Source organism: Talpa occidentalis, unplaced genomic scaffold, assembly GCF_014898055.3.
Source record: "Talpa occidentalis isolate TD23 unplaced genomic scaffold, MPIMG_talOcc4v2.1 talOcc4.14, whole genome shotgun sequence".
In the NCBI taxonomy this organism is placed as follows: Eukaryota; Metazoa; Chordata; class Mammalia; order Eulipotyphla; family Talpidae; genus Talpa; species Talpa occidentalis.
This window is the reverse complement of record NW_023601433.1, coordinates 86,205,313-86,232,204: the sequence shown is the minus strand read 5'-3', so window position 1 is coordinate 86,232,204 and position 26,892 is coordinate 86,205,313. Positions and strand designations below refer to the sequence as shown.

The following is a 26,892-nucleotide window of genomic DNA, read 5'->3' as shown; positions in this document are numbered from 1 at the left end:
TTTTCCTTTGTGGGCTATGGCTGCAGTGTTTATGCTTGTTAAGAGAAAACTATATATAACATATATAGACTATATATAGCAGAAAACCCTGAGGGGGTGGATTGTAAGGTAAATGGTTTTCAGGCTTTTCTGCCCTCCCACCATTAGGAATGCCCTGCCTGATGGGGCAGGTACAGTTGTTACATTGTTACAGTTATATTATTTACTTCTGTGGGCCATGAGTGCAGTATTGAGATTGCGGCCAAGAGAAGCAGAAGCAGAAGGGGGCAGGAGAAGCTAACGGGAGATGTTACAGGGCAGGGAGAGGGGCACCTCCAAACCCCCAAACCTGCCTGCTCTAAATAGGTTCTGCCATGCGCTGCATGAACACAAAACATGAGACTTTATTTTTTTAAAGATTTATGTATGCATACAGGAGCTGGGGTACAGGCCAGAGATGCCCTGGGGTGAGAGGATTCACCAGAGACAGTGGGGAACAAACAGCAGACTGGCTGAAATACACTGTTGAGGGGAGCAGCAGGTGCTATGCTGCGCCATGTGGGCTGCTCCCTGGCCTGCCAGGCGATCAAACTCATGCTGCAGAGGCTGCAATTGCTTCATAGTGCAGTGTTTTAACTCCTTGTGCCAACAGGGAGGCCCCATATGGGACTTCAATGGAAAGAAACTTTCATACAATTAGTAAACAATACAGGAAAGGCAAAGAATATAGTTTCTAAATCAAGCATCCAAGGTTACCTGTCCCCTTGTGGGTGAAAGTCTACCCAAATGGGATTGGCCCAGAGCAAGGCCCCAAAACTGCCACGATTCTAAATCATCTCCCAGACAAATCTGGGAGGAAAAGAGCAAAATCAAAACAGCCGCCATTGTCACCTCCCCACGCATCTCACCCTCATCTGTGTCACCCAGTCCACGACCACAAGGAGGCGCATTTCTTCATGTGTCTCTCAGCTCCACGTGCCTCCTCCAGGTCTCCTGGCTCCATCCTGCTTCCTGCCTTCCTCAGTCTCTGCAGCTTCTCTCTCTGCTCGGCTCCACTCTCCTTTTGGGTGGGGCAGGAAACCTGGAACCTCCCCCTTTCCTCGGGACCACCCGCTTACAGAGAGAAGCCCAGAGTGAAGACTTGCTGGGCATGTATCTGTTTGCCACACTACATGTAAAAGCTCAATAAAAGCCTGAGAAAGCCACCGAGGGCTCCAGGACTGCTCTTTTTCCCGGTCTGCTTGAATCATAGAAAACCTGCTCTGTGCTTGTCCTGCCACTACACAATGAAGTTAAAGATTTTGAGATAAAAGTCTAGAGATTCAGAGTAAAAAGGCCACAGGTGACAGAAGCACAGGTCAGAATGAGGAGATTGTTTAGGGCTGGGGTGGGGGGGACGGGGGCAGCGGCAGTGGTGGTGAGCCATGAAATGAAGCTAGAAAATTCCTGCAGAAGTAACACGGTCCTGCCAACCCCTTGAATTTAACTGTCAAGACCCCTTTTGGATCTGATGTTCAGTACTATGAGGTTAAAGAATTGTGTTGTCTTAAACCACTGCTTGTTGCAAATCGTTAAAGCAGCCGGGAACAAATCCCCTCACTGCATGGAAACCTTACCAACATTAGATGCTTCACGCAGATGAAGGTACAAAGAATTTCATTTACTCTTTTTAGTCCTTAACAATTTAGTGGAGCGGTTATTTTTTTCTCAGTGTACATTCTTTAAAATACACAAAAATACAATTGAATTACAAATATATTCTAGCTACCTGGCAAGGGACTGAGACTTGAGGAAGGAACAAAGGAAACTTCACTAGGTAAATGGTTATTCCAGGACAGAGTGATTTTTTTTTTTTTTTAACTATCAAGGAAAATCTCTCACCCGTACAAAACCTGACCTTAAAAAAAGCTCAAGACCATTTTTGTAACTTCAGATCCCCCCCAAATAAATTTGGAAAAATAAAGATTTTTAACATAGAGTGGAAATGTTTGCCTCATTCTATGTTCTTAAGGACATTTTTGTGGTAACCTGATGGAGATCCTGTTCAAAGTTAGATAAACACTGAGGTTTTGACAGGTAATAGACCAGAGACAAAGGCTGTAAAGGACATACATTTAAGTCGAAAAGCTTCTCATCCCAAAAGGGATGTCTCCTTTGTATATGTGTAGGGTAAGGAAAAATGTCATCTGCCCTCCCGCCATCAGGATAGATGATGGATCCTTGCGGTCCTGAATGCATGTCTGGTGGCGGGCACCTGCAATAGGGTGTGGGCATAGGTAGATGTGATTCACCTGGGCTAAGACTGTGCTTTTAAGGGCGGCGTCACGGGGACGCCAATAGAGCCAAGAAGCAGTAGAAGCCGAGCAGCAGTATGAAGCCAAGAAGCAGTAGAAGCCGAGTAGAAGCCGAAGAGAAGCCAAGAGAGAAGAAAAGAAGCAGAAGCAGAAGCAGAGAACGAGAGCCCAGTGAGAGTGCGGGTTTGCTGGGGGCTGGGAGGACTGCCAGCTTCCCGGCCCCCCAGCACCCCTGCTTGCCGTGTACCTGGTAATCCCAATAAAAGCCTGCAAAACCACTGAGGACTCTGATTCCTCCTTTACCCGGTGTGCATGGGATCAGAAAACCTGCACTGTGGCCATTCCTGCCACTACAATATGGTACAGCTTCATGTATAAGAAGTTGGTCCTCAGGTGATCAACCATCATGGTTTGCGCACAACTGCCCCAGGATGCAGGACTTTCCTTCTAAAATTTGGATGGTTCTTGGCAAACAGGGCGAGTGGGACATTGCCTAGCTTCTGGAAGTCTCAAGGTAGCTTGGATTCTGGGATGCTTGTTCTAATCCCTTTGTCTACCCCAAGCTTCACTCTGGAGACTTGAGCTGGTTATACTTGGACTGGATCAGTTAGGCGAGAAGAAGCTATTGTAAGATGCATGGAGGCTTCCCAAAAAGGGAAGCTCTAAACCATACTCCTCATCTTATAGCAGACAACTTCAAGCTGACTTTGGAAGATTGAATACCAAGAAAAGAAAACAAAAATCATCGAAGATGTACCCTTTATGTGACTTACCTCGTCCATTTTTTTCTCTGGTGAAGACAGTTTTCTGGGCTACACAGCGCTCGTGTTCACATCTTTCCCACCCCTACAATTATTGTATTATCAGCCTCATAAAATCTTGAGCAGATCTAAAGCCAACACAACAGGAATTTGGGTTTCTTTGACTCTGGCAACAGTTTCTGTTTGGAAAACCCCTTTCACATGAATGATGCTCAGAATTCTGTTTCACTTGAGTAAAAGCTCAACCTCATTAGTGTTTGACAAAACATTTTGGAGATTTCCTGACTTTTTCTAGTTACTTTGCTGCCCTGGGCCCATCCTAAGAGATTTCTATCCATGACAGCTGGTGGCTAAGGGAGAAGGAAGGCCTTATCAGGGTCTCAAACCACCAACCTGCTGACGGCAACATTTTACATTTTTAGGTGAATGACTGGATGCAAATAGAATAGCCTTTTGTGGCCCTCGTGAGCCCCAGGGTCCAAAATGAAGTTCAATCCCTTTGTGGCTTCTGACTCAGAGCAAGAATCGTAAAAGGCACATCAATGTGCCTTCCCACATTCGTAGGAAGATCATGTCTTCCCCTCTTCCCATAGAGCTGAGGCAGGAGGACAGTGTCCGATCCATGCCCATCCAATGCATGAGTAAGTTCAGTTTTTTCGAGGACACTATAAAGGGCAGCAAATTGGCAAAGTATCCAGGTTTACAGGAAGAAATATATCATCCATGTGCAGCAGGAGCAGGTGAGTGGCATGGCTGTTCGTGTGGGCATTCACCCCCGCAAAGTGGGTATCACGAGACTAAAACTGGACAAAGATTGCAAAAAGTTCCTAGAACACAGTGCTTAATTTCACCCAGTAGGAGAGGAAACGGCAAATACAAGGAATTAACAGTTGAGAAGACTTGGAATAAAGTACTCTTATATACAGCTTTCATTAGAAACTGCTAAATGGGTGGGGGGAGATAGCTTCTAAGTTCAGGGAAGCAAATCACAAGGTACTCTTGGGGTTTTCCCAGTCCGAATAGACTCAGACTTTGAAGTGTGATGTGAGCAGGGCCGAGATGCTGATGCCGGATGCCATAAAATTACAGGTCAGCACAACCAGCAGGAAGTGTTGGTGGAGGGTAGCATCCTGTCTCTTCACTTCCCTTTTTCCATTTCTCTGTCAGGAGGAAATTCCATGGGAAGTGGGGTGACAAACTGCAGTCACTTCCTTTGGGTCAGTTGAGGGTAAAGCTTGCCTCTTTCCTACCTTGGGAATTAGCCAGAATCCTCATAGCCTCCTGCTTCCTGCCTCTGACCTCTTTACTGGGGGGTGAAACACAGTGTGAGGGTTCAGCCTTCTATTTGGTTTTGGGCTTGGGTTTGGTTTCAGCCTTTGGGCCAGGTAGTCCGATGCTGACTTCAATGTGAGTTCTGATGTCTCTGGTTTGTAAGTCACCCATGACTTTATGTCTAATCGGAGTATGAATGTCAGGAATAAGAATGAGGCCAGGGGCCTCCCCTGGTGGCGCAGCGGTTGAGTGCTGGGTTGCGAAGCTGCCGGCAGCCTCTGCAGCACCGGTTCGATCCCCAGCTGCCGGGCGAGGGTCCCACATGGCGCGCAGACCTCTCCTGCCGCCCGCTGCTCCCCTCAGCAGTGTACTTCGTCAGTCTGTTCCCCCCTCTGGCTCTGGTGAATTCTCTCACCCTCCCGTGCTTCTGACTGTACCCAGTGCTTGTATGAATAAATAAATAAATTAAAAAAAAAAAAAAGAATGAGGCCTGTGGTCGGGATTCGTTGTCAATACGTGAACGTCTTCAAAGGAGGGGGAGCAGTCTAGTTGTAACTAGAGTGAAGAAAGTTCCGTTAGGTACTTTACATGTTAAAACTTTTATCAGTAGTGGGCCTCCCCTGGTGTCACAGGAGGTTGAGCACAGTGCTGTGAAGCTGTCCGCAGCCTCTGCAGTGTGGGTTCGATCCTGGCTAGGAACCCGGCCGGGGCGGGCACGAGAATCCCACATGGTGTGGCAGACCTCTCCTGTCTTGCTCGCTGCTCCCCTCAGCAGTGTATTTCAGTCAGTCTGCCTGTTCTGTTCCTTGCTCTGTCTCTGGTGAGTCCTCTCACCCTCCCACACATCTGGCCTGTAGCCAGTTCTTGTGTGCATGAAAGAATAAATCTTAAAAAAAAAAACTTTATTGGTAATTTATGCCTATCTTTAGATTTATTGCTAGAATCATGATTGTAAATTTTCATTTTCAAAAATAATAACTAGCTTATTCATTATTAGAAACTAGTTTGTAGGGTATATATTTAAATAGTCTAGAATATGTAGAATATAAGATTAAAGAGACCAAGCTTCAAATAGTTTGGCAGAAAAATCAATGGACAGACTTTTAGGAATGATTTTTACTGGCTGGATACTAATTTAAATAATAATATATCAGAAGGCCTAAAGACATCAGAAATGTAAAACATGAATGAAGAAATCATCTTTAATGTGCTCTTGAAAATGTTCAGAAAGCATCTTCAAGAACAAAGCTCTAGCTTGTTGGGTTGGTTCAATGGAGTGACATTATTAGGGGGAAAGGATGTCCTGAGCAAACTCCATACAGGCTTTGTGGACTCCACCACCACTCCATCAAGACAGTGGGAACTATAAATCCCATGATCCCCAAAGGGAGGTTATGAGGACCTAAGGGTGGAGTTAAGCAGCCCTTTTTTCTGTTTGTGTATGTAAACAGCCATATGAGTGGGGCTTGCTCTCTTGGCCAGGCAGCACTTGGTCTTGGTGGGTCATTTGGGATTCCAGGTCAGTGTAACAGGTAGGATGCATTTAAGAATTTATCTCCCTCTTTTTCTCCTTGAGTTATTCATTTCCTCATTTCCCCTTTCCTTGTAAAAAAAAGCCTTTGATTAAACTTTTGTGTGTGCCTGCAGTTTAAGTCCCCTTTAAGTGTGTGGATGATGACCTACCATCACGCAACCCATTTTATATTGGGGTTGCCCTGTAACAACAACATCACTATCTACACAGTTTTAAAGAATCTGAAGAGGAGGTCCTCTTCACCATGGCCACGTAGTCCAGAGGAGGAGGGAAAACTTAGTGATTTGGTGGCAACATCACCTGCAACACTGTCAGCCGCCTGTCCTGGCAGAGCAGCCAGAAAATATCTTGGCTCCACCACTGAATATGGAAACAAACATCTAATCAATATCCAGATGTTGACACAATCTCAGCAGCAACCCTAAGAAGTTAATTCTCCTATTTTATAAAAATCGTTAAAATTTGATTCATGAAATAAATAATAAAATTGAAATGTTAATTGAACTTTTGGAAAATTTTTAGATTTATTCTTATGCCATAGGCTTTCGTTATTGATTTTAACATGCAGTCATTTGGGCCAAATGCGTGTTTTGTGTTCCTTTCCTCTATGGTACATATCTGTACAGATAGCTGAGTGCTATCTGGTGCTCCACCAGTTGAATATACCACATCTTTATTCACTTATCAGTTGATGGGCCACCCATATATCTAATTTGGAGAAGTGTCTTATTTAGATCCTCTGCCCATATTTTAATTGGGTTGGTTGTTTTTTTTATTGTTTTCGTTTCATGAGTCCTTTGTATATTTTGGATGTTAACCCTTTGTTGGACATATGATGTGCAAATATCTTCCCCCACTCAGCAGGATGTCTTTTTGCTTGGATGGGAGTTTCTTTCACTATGTAAAGGCTTTTTAGTTGGATACAGTCCCATTTGTTGGCCTCTGTGGTACCTTCAAACCCTCCACATTGCAAAGAAACCACAGACACCCACAGTGATTACCTCTGGCTTTTGCTTTTGATTCCCTTAGCAGACTCGAGTCCCCAACACAGCCCTAAAGCTGCTGTCAAGGAACAGTTGTCCATGTTTTTCTTCTTTATATTTTATGACAGCTAATTTCTATTTGGTTGAAATGTGACTGGAGAACCTGGTTTGTATCACCCTGACCATTAGAAATGTCCCAAAGGAAATACATGGTCTGGTGCGTGTCTGTTTCTGTGAATGTTCCATGTGCATTCCCAAAGACTGCATTGTTGGTACGGTGCTGAAATCCTGCAGGCTTGCCTCATTTTCTCGCACCCTGCTTTATGGCACTTTGTAGATACTGTGTTTTTTACAAGACCCACCACCAGCAAAAAGATTATTACTCACTGAGGACACACAGAATGGTTAGCATTTTTTTGGCAACAAAGTCTTTTAAAATTAAGAAATATGCATTGTCTCTTTAGACATAATGCTATCTCTTGAACATTTAATAGACTGCAGTATAGTGTAAATATATATTGTATATGCACTGGAAAAGCAAAGCATTTGAAAAACTTAACTATCGCAATATTTGCTTATTTCTTTATGTATGTATTTATTGCAATATTTGATTTATTGTGGTGGTCTGGAACCAGATGTCTCTGTGGTATGCCTATATCTATCTATTAGCTGGAGGGACACCCTCTCTGAAGAGTTCACTTGAGCTGAACTCTGAATGTTGAGGATCCAGCTCTCTAAAGATCTGGGGAGAAAGTATCTGGGCAGCAAGAATAGCAGTGCAAAGGCCCTGAGTTAGGAATGAGCTTGGTGTGTTCCAGGAATAGAAAGAAGGCCAGTGTTGGGCCTCCCTGGTGGCGCAGCGGTTGAGCGCTGGGTTGCGAAGCTGCCCGTGGCCTCTGCGGAGCCGGTTCGATCCCCTGCTGCTCCCTGGCCACCGGAGGAGGGTCCCACATGGCGCGCAGACCTCTCCTGCCGCCCGCTGCTCCCCTCAGCAGTGTACTTCGGTCCTTCTGCCTGCTCTGCTCCCCGCTCTGGCTCTGGTGAATTCTCTCACCTTCCCGCACTTCTGACTGTACCCAGTGCATGTATAAACAAACAAACAAATAAATAAATAAATAAACATGCCTCTATAAATCTTAATTGGATCAACTTAAAAAAAAAAAAGAAAGAAGGCCAGTGTGAGTGCAGTTTTGTGGGTGAGGAAGAGAGTGGGTGAGCTAAGGCTCTGAGGTAGTATTATCTACCTCTTCTAGATAAGTCAGGTAGGGACTTAGACGATATGGTGTATGGACTTTTGATTTTCACTAACATAATACATTCATTGCCCACTTAGCAGATGGTATGCTCAGCACTTTATATGAGCTTAATGTCAAGTACAAATTAACCTTATTTTATATTTTACATTATGGACATAGCATTATAAGATTAAAAGTACCTTAGAAATCGTATGTAGCCCAATCCTTTCTTTTTGCAAATAAGAAAACTAGGTGAGCTCTAAGGGGTCTCACAGCTAGTCACGGGAAACCCTGCTCTGGCCATATCCGCTCTTTCTTTGCTAGATAAGCTTCTAGAAAGGACTCATTTTATGTCATTTCATCCAGATATTATTGAAAGGAAGCTTATCTTGTCATGAACCCCTTTGGAAAGCATAAATCATTCTCACCCTATTGACATCTTATTTATACTATTAGTCTGTTTACTCCTTTTGGAAATCTAGATTTTTATAGATGGAGTTTACTTAAAGTAAGTTCCCCACAGGGACTTCTTCCTCTCCAAAAATGTTCTACTCACTCAAATTTTACCCCCTTTCTGCTTTATTTAAAATTTGCATCTTGTCTGTGAGGCAGCAGCTTCAACCTGCCTAGTATTCTCCTGGGTGCCTCCTTCAATTGGGCCATCTGTTCCAGCGCTTTTTGGATGAGGCCACTGTGATACCTTCAAACCCTCCACATTGCAAAGAAACCACAGACACCCACAATAATTATCACTGGCACCCCCTGGCTGCATTCAGGTTTTCCCACCTCAACCACTGCGGAAACTGAACCACCTTGCTCTCCCAGTGACAACAGAGCAAAAACGGATGAACCCGGAGCTAACAAATGCTGATTCCAGCCGCTGCATCATTCAGTCCTCAGACCTCTCAGGCCTGCCTGCTTCTGGACCTGCTCAGCACTGGGGTCATCAGCACTTTTGTGGACTTTTTCCCCAAGTGCTCTCAAGCTGAAGGTAAATTCATTCCCGTGGGAGTGTAGACACTTCTTTCCTGATGGTGGTCGACAAAGTCAGCCTTTCGACCCTAAGAAAGTCAAATTTATATCCTTCAAACACTGCCTTATACCTTCTTCCTTGCACATCCTCACAGATCTTGTTCTCCTGACTTGCTGGCCAATGCTAGGGATCTCCAGAAGAATGTTTTCTTGACAAGACACATTCATATGCATTTGAAGGATGCAAGGAAATGTGGACAGCAAGCTTACACAAGCCCTCAACTGAGCCTCAGACCAAAAGAATGTCCAGACTTTGCAAAAACAAACCCAGTATATGTATTTCATAACATAAAGAGATTTCTGCAGAATATAAATAACCCTACAGTTGTGTAAGCATTACTACTTTTTTGGTAATTTAAAAATTGTGGTAAATATATATACTACCACTTAACCATTTTTAAAGGACATAACCAGTAGCATTATTTATTTCCAGAATTTTTTCACCCCCAATAGAAACTCTGTGCCCTTTAAACACGACTCCATCTCCTTCCCCCAGCCTCTGGTGGCCTTTACTTTCTCTATGAATTTGACTAATCTAGGTAGTTTCAGAAATGGCTCCCTCTTGACTTTGTTATTACCTCAGTCTTCCCTCTCTGCCCCCTTCATTCCCCCAGATCAGTCTCTTTTTAGTTTTTATCTACTTTCTTCCCAATCTAGGGTGCCAGCCAAGTCTGCTTGTAATCTCTGCCCGTACCATACTCATTTCTCTCTGGACCTGGCTCGTGGCCTCTTCTCATCCCACTGATTGTTCCCTGTGTCTTCATCTGGTGAGGGCCCGCCCACGTCTCAAGGGCTTCATAAAGCCCCCCATCCCCCCATGATTATTGTTGCCTATGTGGATCATATTTTGCCTTTCTTTAAGCTTCTGTGCCACCGAGATGGGACTGCCCAGTTTATGAAGCAGTGAGAAAGTAAGCAAGCCTGTGTCCTCCCTGGACAGATTTAAATGGTAGGAACCATGTTGGAGTGTCCTAGTCACACCAGCCATCTGACAGTTCTTGGAACACACTCATTTCTTTCCCACTTTGGTGCTTTGCACTCGCTGTCCCTCCGCCTGGAATACCCTTCCACCATCTGTCACCACCAGTTCCTTCTTGACATTCAGATCAGTGACATAGCTTAAATGTCACTGCCTTGGCTAGAGTATCCCTGACCTCTATCAGAAGTGCTCATTGTCTCTGGCACAGGATGCTGCTGGTTGCTTTCAGATCCTTCCCCCTCCCCAAACTGTCCTTACCTCATTTCTTTACCTACCACCCTACGCCTCTGGGAAAGCCCATCCTGACCATTTGTTTGTCTGCAAAGTGCCAAGCTGCAAGTGCCTAGCGCTCAGTAAATGTTTGCTGACCGAGTGGATGAGATAGGATGGGGCGGGGAGGAGACAGGAAATGTCAAGTCTGTCTCTGGCATTTCTGGCTTGGAAAATTGGGCTGATGGCAGGTGGTGCTACCTCCTAGCTCCGGAATGCTGGAAGAGCACCTGTGGGTGGGATGAAGGGAGCAGAGACTGTGATTTCTCTTCTGTGACTTTTTGAGTTGCTGCCAAACTATTGAAATAGAATGTCCAGAGGTGGTTAAATACATAAGCCTGGAGTTCAGGAGTGATGCTCAGGCACCATCCAAAAATAGTAATAGCATCATTAGACATAATAGTAATGGCTAATAATAGTGGCTAATACTTGTTGAGTGCTTCTTCAGGTCATGTGCCAAATGCTTTACCTATGTTTACGCATGTGTGACATTTAAGACTCAAAGCAACCTTTGAACTCAAAGATACAGCTGAGGTTTCTAAGGCCTGGGTAACCTGGATAAGACATCCACTCAGCTAGTTTGTGGGCAAGCCAGGATTGTCCCTGGTGGTGTGTTTCCAGTGTACCAGCTCTTCTGCTATGCTGGACTAGGCATGTAAGGGCCACAAAGCCAAGAGGAGCTCTTTGCCTTTGAGTGGCTTACTTGTTTACATGGTGACAGACAGACATAAGACAGACATTCATCACTTACTATCCTCCTCCTGAGACCTCCTTGCACAAGACCATTATCCAACCCTGTCTAATAGGGATGGCGATTCTTTGGTTAAGATGGTCAGTCAATGTTGGCCACCTCCTCCTCTGATTTCGGAGGACTCAGACTCATGTGATCATGATATTTCATTCACTAAGAGGAACTACAGATGCTGGAATTGCAAAATCTTCTCCATAGATCACCACTTATTTTGGACACATGATTCATAACTGCCGGGAACTGGAAAAGAGGAAACTGAAAGATCACAGTGAAGTGGAAAGAAGATAGTGGTATCAAAATCTATTCAAAAGAGAGCAGGAGTTGAGTTGGGGGCCCATGGAGTTCCTGAAAAGCTGACTGTACACGGTAGGGGCTGAGCAACCCGCAGGCAGCAGAACGTGAACCCACATTTTCACGGGCCACTGAGCACAAGAGGCCCATTGGAATAAATGGGGAGGTGGGCCCTGGGCCTCTGGGGGCAGGGCTCGGAGCAGACGGTGACTGCACAGAAGCAGTCTGATGAGGACTGAGTTATTTGATCAATGTCCGTGTCCTCATATCTCCATGAGAACAGCAGCTTTGACTCTCATCAGCCTCCAGGAAATACCTAAAGGGACCTCATATACTCAACTCATTACACTTTTGACAATCGGCTGGGTAGCCTTCAATTCGGTCTATGACATGAACTACCTGGAGTTAGCACAGACTCCACAGGTTAAGGACTCAGTTCCACAAGACTGTCTACCACACCAGATGCTAGTCACAAGTCCCAGGTTGTCACCTGTGCCTCTGACCAACTTACTATATCTTTTGAGAGTTCCCATAACACCTGCCTCTAGTTCACCAATTTGCTACAGTGGCTGATAGAACCCAAGGAAACAGTTACATTCAACAGTTTATAATAAAGGATAGAATAAAAGATATAGGTGAAAAATCAGATGAAGAGGTACCAAGGGCAAGGTCTGGAAGGGTTGTAAGCACAGAAACTTCTTATATGGAATTTGGGTGTACCTCCCTCCTGGCACATGAATGTGTTCCTACCCCACAGTTTAGGGGGTATTCATTTAATTTATTCATTCATGTATTTATTTATAGTTTATTGATGTTTTATGGATTTTTATTCATCATGTAGCCATGATCAGTTATTAACTGTTTCCCACCCCATCCTACTCTGGATAACCAGGGTGTGCCAGAAAATTCCAAGCTTCTAATTGTGGTTTGGTCTTTGTGGTGACCAGCCTCATCTTGAAGCCATCCAGCAGCCACCAAAAGTCCCCTCATTAGACCACAAGACATTCCACTCACCCAGGAATTTCTTTTTTTTTTTAAAGATTTATTTATTTATATAAGAACTGGGGTACAGTCAGAGGCACGGGAGGGTGAGAGAATTCACTAGAGACAGAGTGGGGAGCAGAACAGGCAGACAGACCAAAGACACTGCTGAGGGGAGCAGCGGGCGGCAGGAGAGATCTTCCTTGCCATGTGGGTTTCTCCCTGACCGGCCAGGAATGCGCCACAGGGAGGCCCTCACCCAAGAATTTCTAAGGGGTTTAGGAGCTGTGTCAGGAACTAGGGGCATAGACCAAGCATGTATCTTATTCTGTCATAGCACCTCAGTTCATTCATAGGGTGAATGAAAATGTCAGTGTGTGAGCTGTGATTTGAGGATCTTCTGAGAAAAGGAACACTTCAATAAATATGAATTATGACATTATTAGTTTTTAATGAGCAAAACAGTCTAGTTACCAAGCCAGAGTTAGGAAGGGTTTATAAAATGGTCCCCTCTAAAGAGAAGTGCAGGCCCATGACCTGTTACAAGAAAGCAGATCGCTGGCACAAAGAAGCAGCAAATGCCCAGCAATTATCAGAACAGAAGAAAACCGATCCTACAAAATGCGGGTCTCCTTGTGATGCCTTTGGCAATGACATTATTTTAAGCAGTAGGCTAAAAATAAGAATACAAATAGGAAGTGCACTGTCATAGGAGGTGTCAGACATTTTACACACAGTTTATGTAACACATCACCCTCTCACCTCCAGGCCTCTGGGGAAAGTGAAGGAGAACAGTAGGTGGATTCAGTGTTATTTGTCATTCTCAATTCTTGATTCCATCTGGGACCTCCCTAAGGTGATAGAAACAAGCTGGGAATAAGGAACCAAATTAAAAAAAAAAAAAAAAGGTAGAAAGACTGAGAAGACATCAGAAATGGAAATCTGTACTAATTACATAGAATTCTTGGAGTAAAAAATGTGCGTTCTAAGGAAGTCACATGTAATTCACTTTTCAAAAATATCTCTGAAAGGTAGTAAAAATGAAAGTCCAGTCTGGCCTAGTTAACTTGATTCCTGAGTTTGAAGCCAGATAAAATTCTAGGACAAGAAAAGAAGGATTTTGTTGTCATTTTACATTAATACGGTAGGAGGTGGATGGTTTTATTCAGTGTCAAGATGGTAAAAATTAGAGTATGTATCAAAAATGTCACAGATCCTACTTCATCATCACAGTGTTGGAGAGTGGTCTCCATTCTTTAAAAGAGTTGTAGTTGTTGTTGGAAATAGTCTATTCTAGCGCCAAAATCAGGAAAAGGAAATCCCGCGAGAGGATCCTAAAGCCTGCCACTGTCCATTTCCATATTCTTTGCAGGTGATGTATAGAAATGATAACGGCCTGCTTGGGTTGCTTCAAATAACATTCAGGCTGGTTGGCTGCAAAATATAGGATGTTAAAGGCATAAAAATGACTTTTTCTGGTTGTTAGCAGTCATTATTTCCCATAGAACTGTGTCATAGAACTGTGACGCAGATTGGAATGTATCAAGCAGCTCAACGGTTAGCTTTGATGGACTTAGGGCTGGGCTGATGAGTTACCAGATTTGGCTCCGCAGCCCTCCTGGCAATGCTGAGTAAAAACCTAAGCACCTGAGGGGCTCCAGGGATGGTGCAGCCTCCCTTAGAACTGTAGCATGGAAGCTTCTGTTACTGGGTAACAACCCAAAACTTAGTGGCTTAAAATAGTGATTCATTCTCTGTGTTTAGTGAACAGCAATCACTTGGGATGTCTTGGAAGTTGCAGTGTTATAGAATCACTTGAAGACTTCTTCTCTCCCATGTCTGGTGTAGGCTTGGATGGCTTAAAAGCTGGGGTCAGGTCGGGCATCTGTTCTCCACATGGCTGCTTGAGCTCCCTCAAAGCAGGGAGGTCTCAAGATAGGTAGGGTCTTACCCGGGCACTGGCTTTCTTCACAGCATGGGTGCCAAGAGCAGGAAGTGAAAGCTGCCAAATTCTTAAGATCAAGGCCCTGAAGCTGACCCAACAACACTTCCTCTCTGCATAAAGTGATCAGAGCTGCCCAGATGCAAGAGGAGACGAAACCCTCAAGTCCTGAGTGAAGGACAAGTACCAGAGAGCTTGTGGCCGCTTTTAACCCTCTACATTCTCCAACTAGTATCCAACGGGTTTGTTCATAGTTGGACATCATTCTAGTCTGACGTCATGAGCTGCTTTGCATTCATACAGCTGTTTATGCATTACCAAGAAAGTTCATATACAGGTTGCAATTGGTCCTTCCAGAACTGACATAAATCTGGCTCAACTGAAATAGTTCTCAAAGAATTGTGACATAAATCCATACCTCTTGACTCTTTGTCCATGCGGAGGATTGTAATTTGGTGTTTTGCCCAGGTCCCACAGCTCTCTGACACATATAGAGCTATAGGAGAGGAAAGCACTTTTCCCTTCGACTGAAAATTTGGCCATAGCCCTTTGCAGGTGAAGCTCAAGGTGTAAGCAAAGGCAACGATGCTATGACTGCTGAGCCCCGCATCCGTAGGGACTCTTGAAGCCGCTGTACTTGCCATCACTCTTAGGAAATTCCTTCCGGATCCTCCAGCGGCAGCAGCTGGGCAGGATGGCAAAGTCAGCCAGGTCCTGGGAGCCGAAGCGCCAGGCGGTATAGCACCTGTAGGCGCAGTGCCGCAGCTCCCTGTTGGAAGAATCAGCATCCGGCTCCGGCAAAGGCTTCTCATAGAGCAGGAAGAACTGCAGGGTGCTTCTGGACAGGATGAGCTTCCTGAATGCCTCTGAGGTAGTGATGCATTGCCCCTTCCCTTTCCTACAGCACAGCTCCTCCAGGTACCTGTGGCTCTCAGGAAGCTTGGATGGGAGACAATTTCCACACTGGCACCAGTCTGGGCTGCCATGGGAAGTAGAGGTCTCCTCTTTACTAAGCAGCTCTATCTCCTCTGGTTGTCCAGGCTTGGGGGGTGAGGGGTGGACTGACAGGGCCAACCTGGACAAATCTCTAAATTCCATCAAGGGTCTCTGAAAAAGTCAAGTTTCCAAACTCATCAATAATGACAAACCCTAGGTTCTAGGGAAAATATATAGCAATACAAGCTCACATCAAGAAACAAGAAAGAACCCAAAGAAACAACCTAATCTCACATCTCAAAGAACTAGAAAAAGAACAACAAAAAACCCTAAAACAAGTATAAGAAAGGAAATAATAAAAATCAAAGCAGAAATAAATTAAATAGAAACTAAAAAAACAATCCAAAAGATCAATGAAATAAAAAATTGGTTCTTTGAAAAAATAAATAAAATAGACAAACCCCTAGCCAGGCTCACAAAGGAAAAACGGGAGAAAGCACAAATAAATAGGATCACAAATGAAAGAGAAGAAATCACAACAGACACAGCAGAAATCAAAAAGAATAATCAGAAACTACTATGAACAATTATATGCAAACAAGTTCAACAGTCTAGAAGAGATGGACAAATTCTCACAACTTTACAATCACCCAAAGCTAGATAAAGAATAGAACACCTAAACAGACCAATTACCAAACGCGTTCTATGAAGCCAATTTGCACTAATACCAAAACAGAACAAGGACAACACACAAAAAGGAAACTACAGGCCAATCTCTCTAATCAACACTGTTGCAAAAATTCTCAATAAAATTTTAGCTAACAGAATCCAACAATGTATCCATAAGATAATTCACCACAACCAAGCAGGACTTATTCCAGGGACACAAGGATGGTTCAGCATTCGAAAATCAATCAGTGTAATTCAGCACATCAACAAAAAGAAATATAAAAACCATATGATAATATCAATAGATGCCAAGAAAGCTTTTGACAAAGTGCAACACCCATTCATAATCATGGCCCTTTAAATTCTCGGGATACAAGGAACATACCTCAACATCGCAAAGGCCATATATGACAAGCCCATAGCCAGTATCATTCTCAATGGTGAAATGTTAAAAGCATTTCCATTAAGATCTGGAACAATGGGCCTCCCCTGGTGGAGCAGTGGTTGAGTGCTGAGCTGCGAAGCTGCCCACAGCCTCTGCAATGCCAGTTTGATCCCCGGCCGCCGGCAAGGGTCCCATATGGTGCGCAGACCTCTCCTGCCAAGCCCGCTGCTCCCCTCAGCAGTGTACTTCGTCAGTCTGCCTGTTCTGTTCCCTGCTCTGGCTCTGGTGAATTCTCTCACCCTCCCACACTTCTGACTATGCCCTGGTTCTTATATAAATAAATAAATAAATAAACAAACAAACAAACAAACAAACAAATCTTAAAAAAAAAAAGATCTGGAGCAAGACAAGGATGTCCACTCACCACTGCTTTTCAGTATAATACTGGAAGTCCTAGTCAGAGCAATAAGACAAGAAAAAGACATATAAGGAATCCAAATAGGGAAGGAAGAAGTTAAACTATCACTATTTGCAGATGATGTGATAATACACATAGAGAACCCCAAAAATTCCACAGAAAAACTAATTAAACTAATCAATCAGTTTAGTAAAGTGGCAGGATACAAAATCAACACGCAAAAATTAGTAGCCTTCCTATATACAAACTATAAGTCTGAAGAAGAAGAAATCAAGAAAACCATCCCTTTCATTATTGAAACAAAAAAAAATCAAATACTTGGGAATAAACATAACAAAAGAGGTAAAGGACATATACAAAGAAAACTATAAAACACTGTTAAAAGAAATAGAAGAAGACACAAAGAAATGGAAAGACAGCCCTGCTCATGGATTGGAAGAATTAACATTATCAAAATGGCCATCCTACCAAAAGCAATTTACAGATTTAATGCTATTCCAATAAAAATTTCAAAGATATTCTTTAAGGAAATAGAACAAATATTGAAGAAATTCATTTGGAGCCACCAAAAACCCCAAATAGCCAAAGCTCTCCTGAAAAAAAAAAAGAAGGGAATGGTGGCATCACACTCCCAGACTTCAAACTATACAAAACCATAATCATCAAAACTGCATGGTATTGGAACAAGAACAGACACACGGACAAATGGAGCCAAATATAAATCCAGAAATAAACCCACAGATTTACGGTCAACTTATCTTTGACAAAGGAACAAATAATATGCACTGGAGCAAAGAAAGTTTGTTCAATAAATGGTGCTGGGAAAACTGGGTTGCTACATGCAAAAGAATGAAGCTTGACTACTGCTTCACACCATGCACAAAAAACAACTCAAAATGGATTAAAGAACTAGACATAAGACCTGAAACCATAAAATATATAGAAGGAAATATAGGCACAACACTATATGACATACACCTCAGTAACATCTTTAAAGACACATCACCCAAAGCAGTGATAGTGAAGGCAAGAATAAACAGCTGGGACTTCATCAAATTAAAGAGCTTCTGTACAGCAAAAGAAATAGTAACCAAAACAAAGAGAAGCCCCGTCGACTGGGAGAAAATTTTTGCACACAACACTAATGACAAAGGACTGATCAAAAAAATCTATAAATTGCTGATGATCAACAAAAACAAAGTAAATAATTCAGTCAAAAAATGAGTGGAAGAGCTAAAAAGAAACTTCTCCAAAGAAGAAGTACAATTGTCCAACAGGCATATGAAAAATGTTCAACATCACTTGTAATCAGGAAAATGCAAATCAAAACTACAATGAGATAACATCTTACACCACTGAGAGTGATACATATTAAAAAACCTAGCAACAACAAATGTTGGTGAGGGTATGGAGAAAAAGGAACTCTCCTGCTAGTGGCAGTACAAACTGGTCCAACCACTATGGAGAGCCGTGTGGAGATTCCTCAACCTGCTAAAGATGGAGCTTCCATATGATCCAGCAATTCCACTCCTTGGTATTTACCCAAAAGACACAGACACATTAATTCCAAAGGGCACCTGCACCCCTATGTTTATAGCAGCACTATTTACAATAGCTAAGCTATGGAAACAACCCAAATGCCCAAAAATAGATGACTGGATCAAGAAGATGTGGTACATATACACAATGGAATATTATTCAGCAATCAAAAAAGATAAGCTCATGCAATTTGTAGCCACATGGACGGAGCTGGAAGGGATCATGCTCAGTGAAATAAGCCAGAAAGAAAAAGAAAAATACCAGATGGTCTCACTCAAAGCAGGGAATTAGAAAGCCTAAATAAGGGACTAGGAAAAAGACTAATTACAATAAAGTAAAAATCAAAATCAACAAGCAACTAGATTTTAGAATAGGGACCTTTCTTCAGTAAAACTGCTTGAAACCGGCAGAAGGCTCCCAGAGAAGTCAGAGGTGAGCTGGGAAGTTTGCCCAAGCCAAGCCCCTTCTGACCAGCAGTCCGAGCCCAGAGGGGGAGCGGGCACCCACAGCCGGGGCAGATCCAGCGTGTGGGAGAGTGTGCCTATTTCCAAATTGCCATTTTAGAATAGGGACCTTTCTTCAATAAAGACTGCTTGAAACTGGCAGAAGTCTCCCGGAGGAGCCAGAGGTGAGCTGGGAAGTTTGTCCATGCCAGGCCCCTTCAGGCCAGCACCCACGGCCAGGGCAGACTGGGTGCACAGAAGAGTGTGCTGTCTCCAAAGCGCCATTTTAGAACAGGGACCTTTCTTCAATAAAGACTGCTTGAATCTGGCAGAAGGCTCCCCGTGGAGCCAGAGGGAGAAGATTCCCTGCACAGTTAGAGGTGAGCTGAAGGCCCCCACAAGCCCGGTCCCACCTGGCAGGAAGTCAGAGCCCAGAGGAGGATCCAGAGATTTGGAGCCCAAAGTGCAATCCAGCTGCCCCACCTCCAGGGAAGTCTGTGGGACTTCAAGACACACATTTGTAACTAAACACAGAAGGAGGAGAGATTCTGTGACAGTGACCATTAACATACTCAAAGTACCATTGCCTCACTAGACTTCTGGTATAACAGTTTTTGACTCGTTTGGATTGCCAGTTTCTGAAACTCCTGAAAGAACATACCAAAAAGATGCCAGGCAGTACCAGCGGCACAGTGTCCCAATGCATAAGGCAAATTAGAAGACAGGCAGCAGGGAAAAGAAAAACTACAAGCAAACTAGCAATGCCTCAGAAAAAAGACACACCACAAAACAAAACAAAAAAACAAACAAACAAACAAACAAACAAAAAAAAAAACACCCACCAGCTTGCAACTACGGTGACTTGGAAGAACTTTTGAGCCTTCCAGAAAAAGAATTTAAAATTGCCATGATGAGGAAAACAACGCTCAGAAGAATGAAATTGAGTCCCTAAAGAGGGAAGTAAAAGAAATGCAGGAGATCAAAGAATTAATGGAGGTGCTAAAGAACTCTTGGAAAAGCAATGAAAGCAGAATAGATGAAATGGAAGAATGAATAAGTACTCTTGAAGACACAGAAATAAAAAGAACCAAAACAGAAAAGGAAAGAGAAGTATGAAGGAAAAAGACCAAAGACAGACTTCGGGAACTATCTGACTCCATGAGGAAAGGAAATATAAGAGTTATAGGAGGGGCGGAGCAACATGGCAGCGAGGAGACGCTGCGAGTAAGATCTCCCATTAAAAAAAGTTAATAGGGAAGAAAAGCGGCAGGTCCCAGTGAGAACTGGGACACGGAAGATAAACGGACGACTCCAGCAAACTACCCGAAGAAGAAAGTGGCCATAAAAGAGGACTAGAAGGGAGGAAAGCGCAGAACCCTGCTCTCCTCCCCCGCCCACAAAGTCGGCACTCTCCAACCAGCAGAGAGGAGGAAAAAAACAAACTAAAACGACCAACAAGAGCAAACTACGCAGCAAGCGGGACTGTGAGTGGAAAGGAACTATTGCAGCCACCACACCCTGTGAACGGGAGCTGTGGAGAACCCTGCAGGATTCGCCGCGGCGGTGAGCGAACAGCTCCGGGCGACATCAGAGAACAAAGAGATTGTGGAGGAGACCTGCACACAGCCCCGGGCCGGCCGAACAGGGACATTTCTTCAGTAAAGACTTCCTGAAACCAGCAGAAAGCTCCCTCAGAAGCCAGAGATGGCTCCTGGAGGAGCCAGAGGGGAGCGGAGAAGTTCACCCAAGATGCCGGCCAGTCCGAGCAACACAGTGTCCCAATGCATACGACAAATTAGAAAACAGACAGTAGGGAGTAGAAGAACCACATGCAACCTAGCAACTCCTCAGGAAAAAAGCACACCACAAAAAGAAAACCACCCCCCAGATTGCAACGACAGTAACTTGGAAGAACTTCTGAGCCTTCCAGAAAGAGAATTTAAAATTGCCATGATTAAAAAAATGACAGAACTCATAAAGGAAAACAATGATCAGAAGAAGGAAATTGAGTCCCTAAAGAGGGAAGCAAAAGAAACGCAGGAGATCAAAGAATTAATGGAGGAACTAAAGAACTCTGGGAAAAGCAATGAAAGCAGAATAGATGAAATGGAAGAACGAATAAGTACTCTTGAAGACACAGAAATAAAAAGAACCAAAACAGAAAAGGAAAGAGAAGTACGAAGGAAAAAGAACGAAGAAAGACTTCGTTCTATCGTGAACTATCTTCGTGAACTATCTGACTCCATGAGGAAAGGAAATACAAGAGTTACAGGAATTCCAGAAGGAGAGGGGAGAGATGTAGGAACAGAGAAAATATTCCAGGAGATAATTGAAGAGAACTTCCCAAACGCGAAGAAGGAGCTAAAAATTGATATACAAGAAGCAAGAAGAACACCAAACTTCCACGACGAAAGGAAAAATACAGCAAGACACATAATAGTAAAGCTCCCAAGAATCCAGGACAAGGAAAAAATAATGAAGCTGACAAGAGGGAAGAAACAGATAACATTCAAAGGAAAACCAATCAGGCTGACATCAGACTTCTCTGAAGAAACACCATGGGCAAGGAGAGAGTGGAGGGACATAGTCAACAGACTCCAAGAAAACAGATGCCAACCAAGAATAATCTATCCCGCAAAGCTCTCCTTCCTCTATGAAGAAAGAATAAGGACCTTCCCAGACAAAGAAAAACTCTGGAATTTCATTACGACTAAACCCCCACTCCAAAAAATACTACAAGGAATCCTAAAGCCAGAACCTCAGAGGGACGAATAACAACGAAAGAAGGCCAAAAAAAAAAAAAGTTATTAAAAGAATAAATAAAATCAAAGGAAAGACAAACACAATGGCAAATACAAATGCTAACATATCAATATTAACTCTAAATGTAAATGGACTAAACTCTTCAATAAAAAGACACAGAGTTGCAGCCTGGATTAAGAAACAAAACCCAACCTTTTGCTGTCTCCAGGAAACACATTTATCTACCAAAGATAAAAATAGGCTCAAAGTTAAAGGATGGAAAACAATCCTACAAGCAAATGGACCAAAAAAGAAAGCAGGAACAGCTATACTTATATCAGATAAAACAGACTTCAAACTCAAAAAAATAAAGAGACCCCAATGGTCACTACATTATGATCAAGGGGACAATACTTCAAGAAGAAATGACACTCATTAACATATACTCACCAAACGAAGGAGCACCAAAATATATCAGACAACTGTTGTCCTCTCTGAAAACAGACATCAGAGAAAACACATATGTAGTGGGAGACTTCAAGACACCACTATCAACAATGGATAGATCAACGAGACAAAAAATAAGTAAAGACACTAAAGCTCTAAATAAGGATCTAGAGCGCTTGGGCTTAACAGACATCCATAGAACACTAAACCCAAAAAAATCTGAGTACACTTTTTCCTCAAGTGCACATGGATCATTCTCCAGGATCGATCACATACTGGGACCCAAGACAAACATCAACAGATACACCAAGATTGTAATCATACCAACCATCTTTTCTGACAATAAAGGCATCAAACTAGAAATAAACCACAAAAAGAAGGCAAGGAACTCTCCTACCTCATGGAGATCGAAAACCACACTACTGGAAGACCACTGGACTAATGAGGAGATCAAAGAAGAAATTAAAAAATTCTTTGAATTGAATGACAAGGACGACACCAATTTCCTAATGTATGGGATATAGCAAAAGCAGTAATAAGAGGAAAATATATAGCAATAGAGGCTCACATCAAGAAACAAGAAAGAACTCAAAGAAACAACCTAATCTCGAAGCTCAAAGATCTAGAAAAGAACAAAAACCCCACAACCAGTAGAATAAAAGAAATAATAAAAACCAAAGCAGAAATAAATGAAATTGAAACTAAAAAACAATCCAAAAGATCAATGAAACCAAGAGCTGGTTCTTCGAAAAAATAAATAAAATAGACAAACCCCTAGCCAGGCTCACAAAGGAAAAAAGGGAGAAAGCACAAATAAACAGGATCACAAATTAAAGAGGAGAAATCACAATAGACACAGCAGAAACCAAAAGAATAATCAGAAACTACTATGAACAGTTATATGGAAACAAGTTCAACAATCTAGAGGAGAAGGACAAATTCCTACAACTCTACAATTACCCAAAGCTAGATAAAGAAGAAATAGAACACCTAAACATACCATTTACAAGCAGCGAAATTGAAATGGTAATCAAAAACCTCCCTAAAAACAAAAGCCCAGGACCTGATGGATTTACAAATGAATTCTACCAAACGTTCAGAAACGAATTAGTGCCTATCATTCACAAACTCTTCCAAAAAATTGAGAAGGAAGGGACAATACCAAACACGTTCTATGAAGCCAACATTACACTAATACCAAAACTGAACAAGGACAACACAAAAAAAGAAAACTACAGGCCAGTCTCCCTAATGAACACTGATGCAAAAATCCTCAAGAAAATTTTAGCTATCAGAATCCAAAAATGTATCTATAAGATAATTCACCACAACCAAATAGGGTTCATTCCAGGAACACAAGGATGGTTCAACATCTGAAAATCAATCAACATTATCCAACACATCAACAAAAAGAAATATAAAAACCATATGATAATATCAATAGATGCTGAGAAAGCTTTTGACAAAGTCCAACACCCATTCATGATAAAAGCCCTTGAAATTCTTGGGATACAAGGAACATACCTACAAACATACCTCAACATCATAAAGGCCATCTATGACAAGCCAACAGCCAGTATCATTCTCAGTGGTGAAAAGCTGAAAGCATTTCCATTAAGATCTGGAACAAGACAAGGATGTCCACTCTCACCACTGCTTTTCAATAAAATACTGGAAGTCCTAGCCAGAGCAATAAGACAAGAGAAAGACATACAAGGAATCCAAATAGGAAAAGAAGTAGTCAAACTATCACTATTTGCAGATGATATGATAATATACATAGAGAACCCCAAAAACTCCACAGAAAAACTAATTCAACTCATCAATCAGTTCAGTAAAGTGGCAAGATACAAAATCAACACGCAAAAGTCAGTAGCCTTCCTATACACAAACAATAAATCTGAAGAAGAAATAAAAAAAGCCATCCCTTTTATTATCGAAACAAAAAAAATCAAATAGTTGGGAAAAAACATAACAAAAGAGTTAAAGGACCTATACAAAGAAAACTATAAAACACTGTTAAAAGAAATAGAAGACACAAAGAAATGGAAAGACATCCCCTGCTCATGGATTGGAAGAATAAACATTATTAAAATGACCACCCTACCAAAAGCAATATACAGATTCAATGCTATTCTAATAAAAATTTTAATGTCATTCTTCAAAGAAATAGAATAATTATTGATGAAATTCATATGGAATCACCAAAAACCCCGAATAGCAAAAGCTCTCCTGGAAAAAAAAAAAAAAAGAAGGGAATGGAGGCATCACACTCCCAGACTTCAAACTATACTACAAAGCCGTAATCATCAAAACTGTGTGGTATTGGAACAAGAACAGACACACAGACCAATGGAATTGAATAGAAAATCCAGAAATAAACCCATAGATTTATGGTCAACTAATCTTTGACAAAGGAGAAAAGAATATGCATTGGAGCAAAGAAAGTTTGTTCAATAAATGGTGCTGGGAAAACTGGGTCACTACTTGAATGAAGCTTGACTACTGCTTCACACCATGCACAAAAAACAACTCAAAATGGATTAAAGAACTAGACATAAGACCTGAAACCATAAAATATATAGAAGGAAATATAGGCAAACACTACATGACATGCACCTCAAAGACATCTTTACAGACACATCACCCAAAGCAGTGATAGTGAAGGCAAAGATAAACAGCTGGGACTACATCAAATTAAAGAGCTTCTGCACAGCAAAAGAGACAATAACCAAAACAAAGAGAAACCCCACCAACTGGGAGAACATTTTTGCATACAACACTAATGATAAAGGACTGATCACAAAAATCTACAAAGAGCTGATGAGACTCAACAAAAACAAAGAAAATAATCCAGTCAAAAAATGGGCAGAAGAGCTAAAAAGAAACTTCTCTGAAGTGGAAATACAAATGGCCAACAGGCATATGAAAAAATATTCAACATCACTTGTAATCAGGGAAATGAAAATCAAAACTACCATGAGATACCATCTTACACCAGTGAGAATGGCACATATTAAAAAAACTAGCAACAACAAATGTTGGCGAGGATGTGGAGAAAAAGGAACTTTCCTGTACTGTTGGTGGGAGTGCAAACTGGTCCAACCACTATGGAGAGCTGTGTGGAGATTTCTTGACCTACTAAACATAGAGCTTCCATATGTTCCAGCAATTCCACTCCTAGGTATTTACCCAAAGGACACAGAAACAAATTCCAAAGAGCACGTGCACCCCTATGTTTATAGCAGCACTATTTACAATAGCTAAGCTTTGGAAACAACCCAAGTGCCCAAAAATAGATGACTGGATCAAGAAGATGTGGTACATATACACCATGGAATATTACTCAGCATTCCAAAAAAGATAAACACATGCAGTTTGTAGCAACATGGATGGAACTGGAAGGGATCATGCTCAGCGAAATAAGCCAGAAAGAAAAAGAAAAATACCGGATGGTCTCACTCATAGCAGGAATCTAGAAAACTTAAATAAGGGACCAGGAAAAAGAATAACTATAAGAAAGAAAATATCAAAATCAACAAACAACTATGAACCAGAGATACTCTGTGGGGGGTGGGGGGGCGGGGAAAGGAGGGATTGGGGTCAAAATCAGGGGGTTGTAATTGTAAGGGGAATATAAAAATAAAATTTAAATTAAGAAAAAAACAAACAAACAAAAAAGCAAGCAACTATAAACCAGAGACACACTACAGGGGTGGGGGGAGGAGGGATTAGGATCAAAACAAGGCAGGTGGGAATTGTATGGGGACTATAACCAAGATGAAAATGTATACATTGTGCAAAAATGAAAAATTATGTAAAAAATACATAAAATAAAAAATAAATAAAAATAAAATGGTTAAAACAGCAAATTTTATGTTACGTGTATTTTACTACACACACAACACACACGCACACACAAGTTCACTTTATACACAAGCCTGATAAGGACATGACAAGAATGGAAAAATTTGGGTTAGTATAACTCAAACGATGTAAAAATATTGAATCCAGTAGTAAATATGAGGAATAATACATTGCATTGAAATTGATTTCATTGGAGGAATGCAAGCTTGGCTTATATTTTTGAAAATCCATCAGTATACGTTATGACATAACAGAAGAAAACTCACTGATCATTTAAAAAAAACAAGACATTATTTTAAAATTCAATGTCCATTCATGGTAAAAATTCTTAGCAAATTAGGAACAGAAGAGAATGATCTTAATCTGAAAGCCCATTCTTGAAAAACCTACAACAAATACCCCAATGAAGAGTGAAATATAAAAAGCTTTCTTCCTGAGCTAGGGAATGAGAGAAAGATGCCTGTTCTTACCACTTCTGTTCAGTATTGTACCGAAGGACCTATCAGGTGTGCGAAACCCTGGGCCTGGAAGAGATAAGGAAGGATCCTCCCAAGGCCCTTCAGAGGGAGCACAGACCTGCCAACACCTTGATTTCAAACCTTGTCTTCAGAACTATGAAAGAGTACGTTTCTGTTGTTTCAAGCTACCTAGTCTCTGGTAATTTAGTGTGGTAACTGTGGGAAACTATCACAGTTAGTGAAGATGTTCAGCAATCAAGGCAGACTGGAAGAGTGTGACTGAGAACTCCCCCTGTGAGAACTGTTTGGTAGTATCTACTAAAGCTGAACTCAAGTCTTGTGACTGAGCAGTTCCACTCGTGGGTGCCATGTTTGCCATAGCCACACCCTGGGGCTCACTTGGTATGAGTCCCAAGCCAGAAACTCCCCAAATGTCCATCCACAGCAGCATGGAGAGCTTGGATGTTTATGATATGGAAATTAGGCAATAATTGTCACACAAATATGAACTTTTGCTATCTGTGACAGCTTGAATGGCACAAAATAACGTCAACTGAAAGAAGCCACTCACTCAACTATTCACTATATACTCTGTTGAGTGAGTGGCTTCTTTCAGGTGATGTTATTTTGTGTCATTCAAGCTGTCACAGATAGCAAAAGTTCTATTTATAGTGAATATATATA

General features: G+C 42.1%; 2 protein-coding genes across 8 annotated transcripts in view; one reads left to right on the top strand and one right to left on the bottom strand.

Annotated features, from left to right (window-relative positions):
• Positions 1–26,892, top strand: part of IFT81 (intraflagellar transport 81) — a 207,348-nt gene that overhangs the window by 41,614 nt on the left and 138,842 nt on the right. The window lies entirely within an intron of this gene.
• The window catches only part of P2RX7 (purinergic receptor P2X 7), a 61,798-nt gene continuing 43,504 nt past the window's right edge, over positions 8,599–26,892 (bottom strand). For 3 of the 4 annotated variants that reach the window (XM_037511193.2, XM_037511194.2, XM_037511195.2), the window contains one exon: positions 12,425–15,411. In XM_037511193.2, coding sequence (XP_037367090.1) covers positions 14,893–15,411 — 519 coding nt within the window. In that variant the 3' untranslated portion in view covers positions 12,425–14,892. Of the gene's footprint in view, positions 9,120–12,424; positions 15,412–26,892 lie in introns of those variants that run through there. The other variant, XM_037511196.2, reaches the window with a different exon arrangement.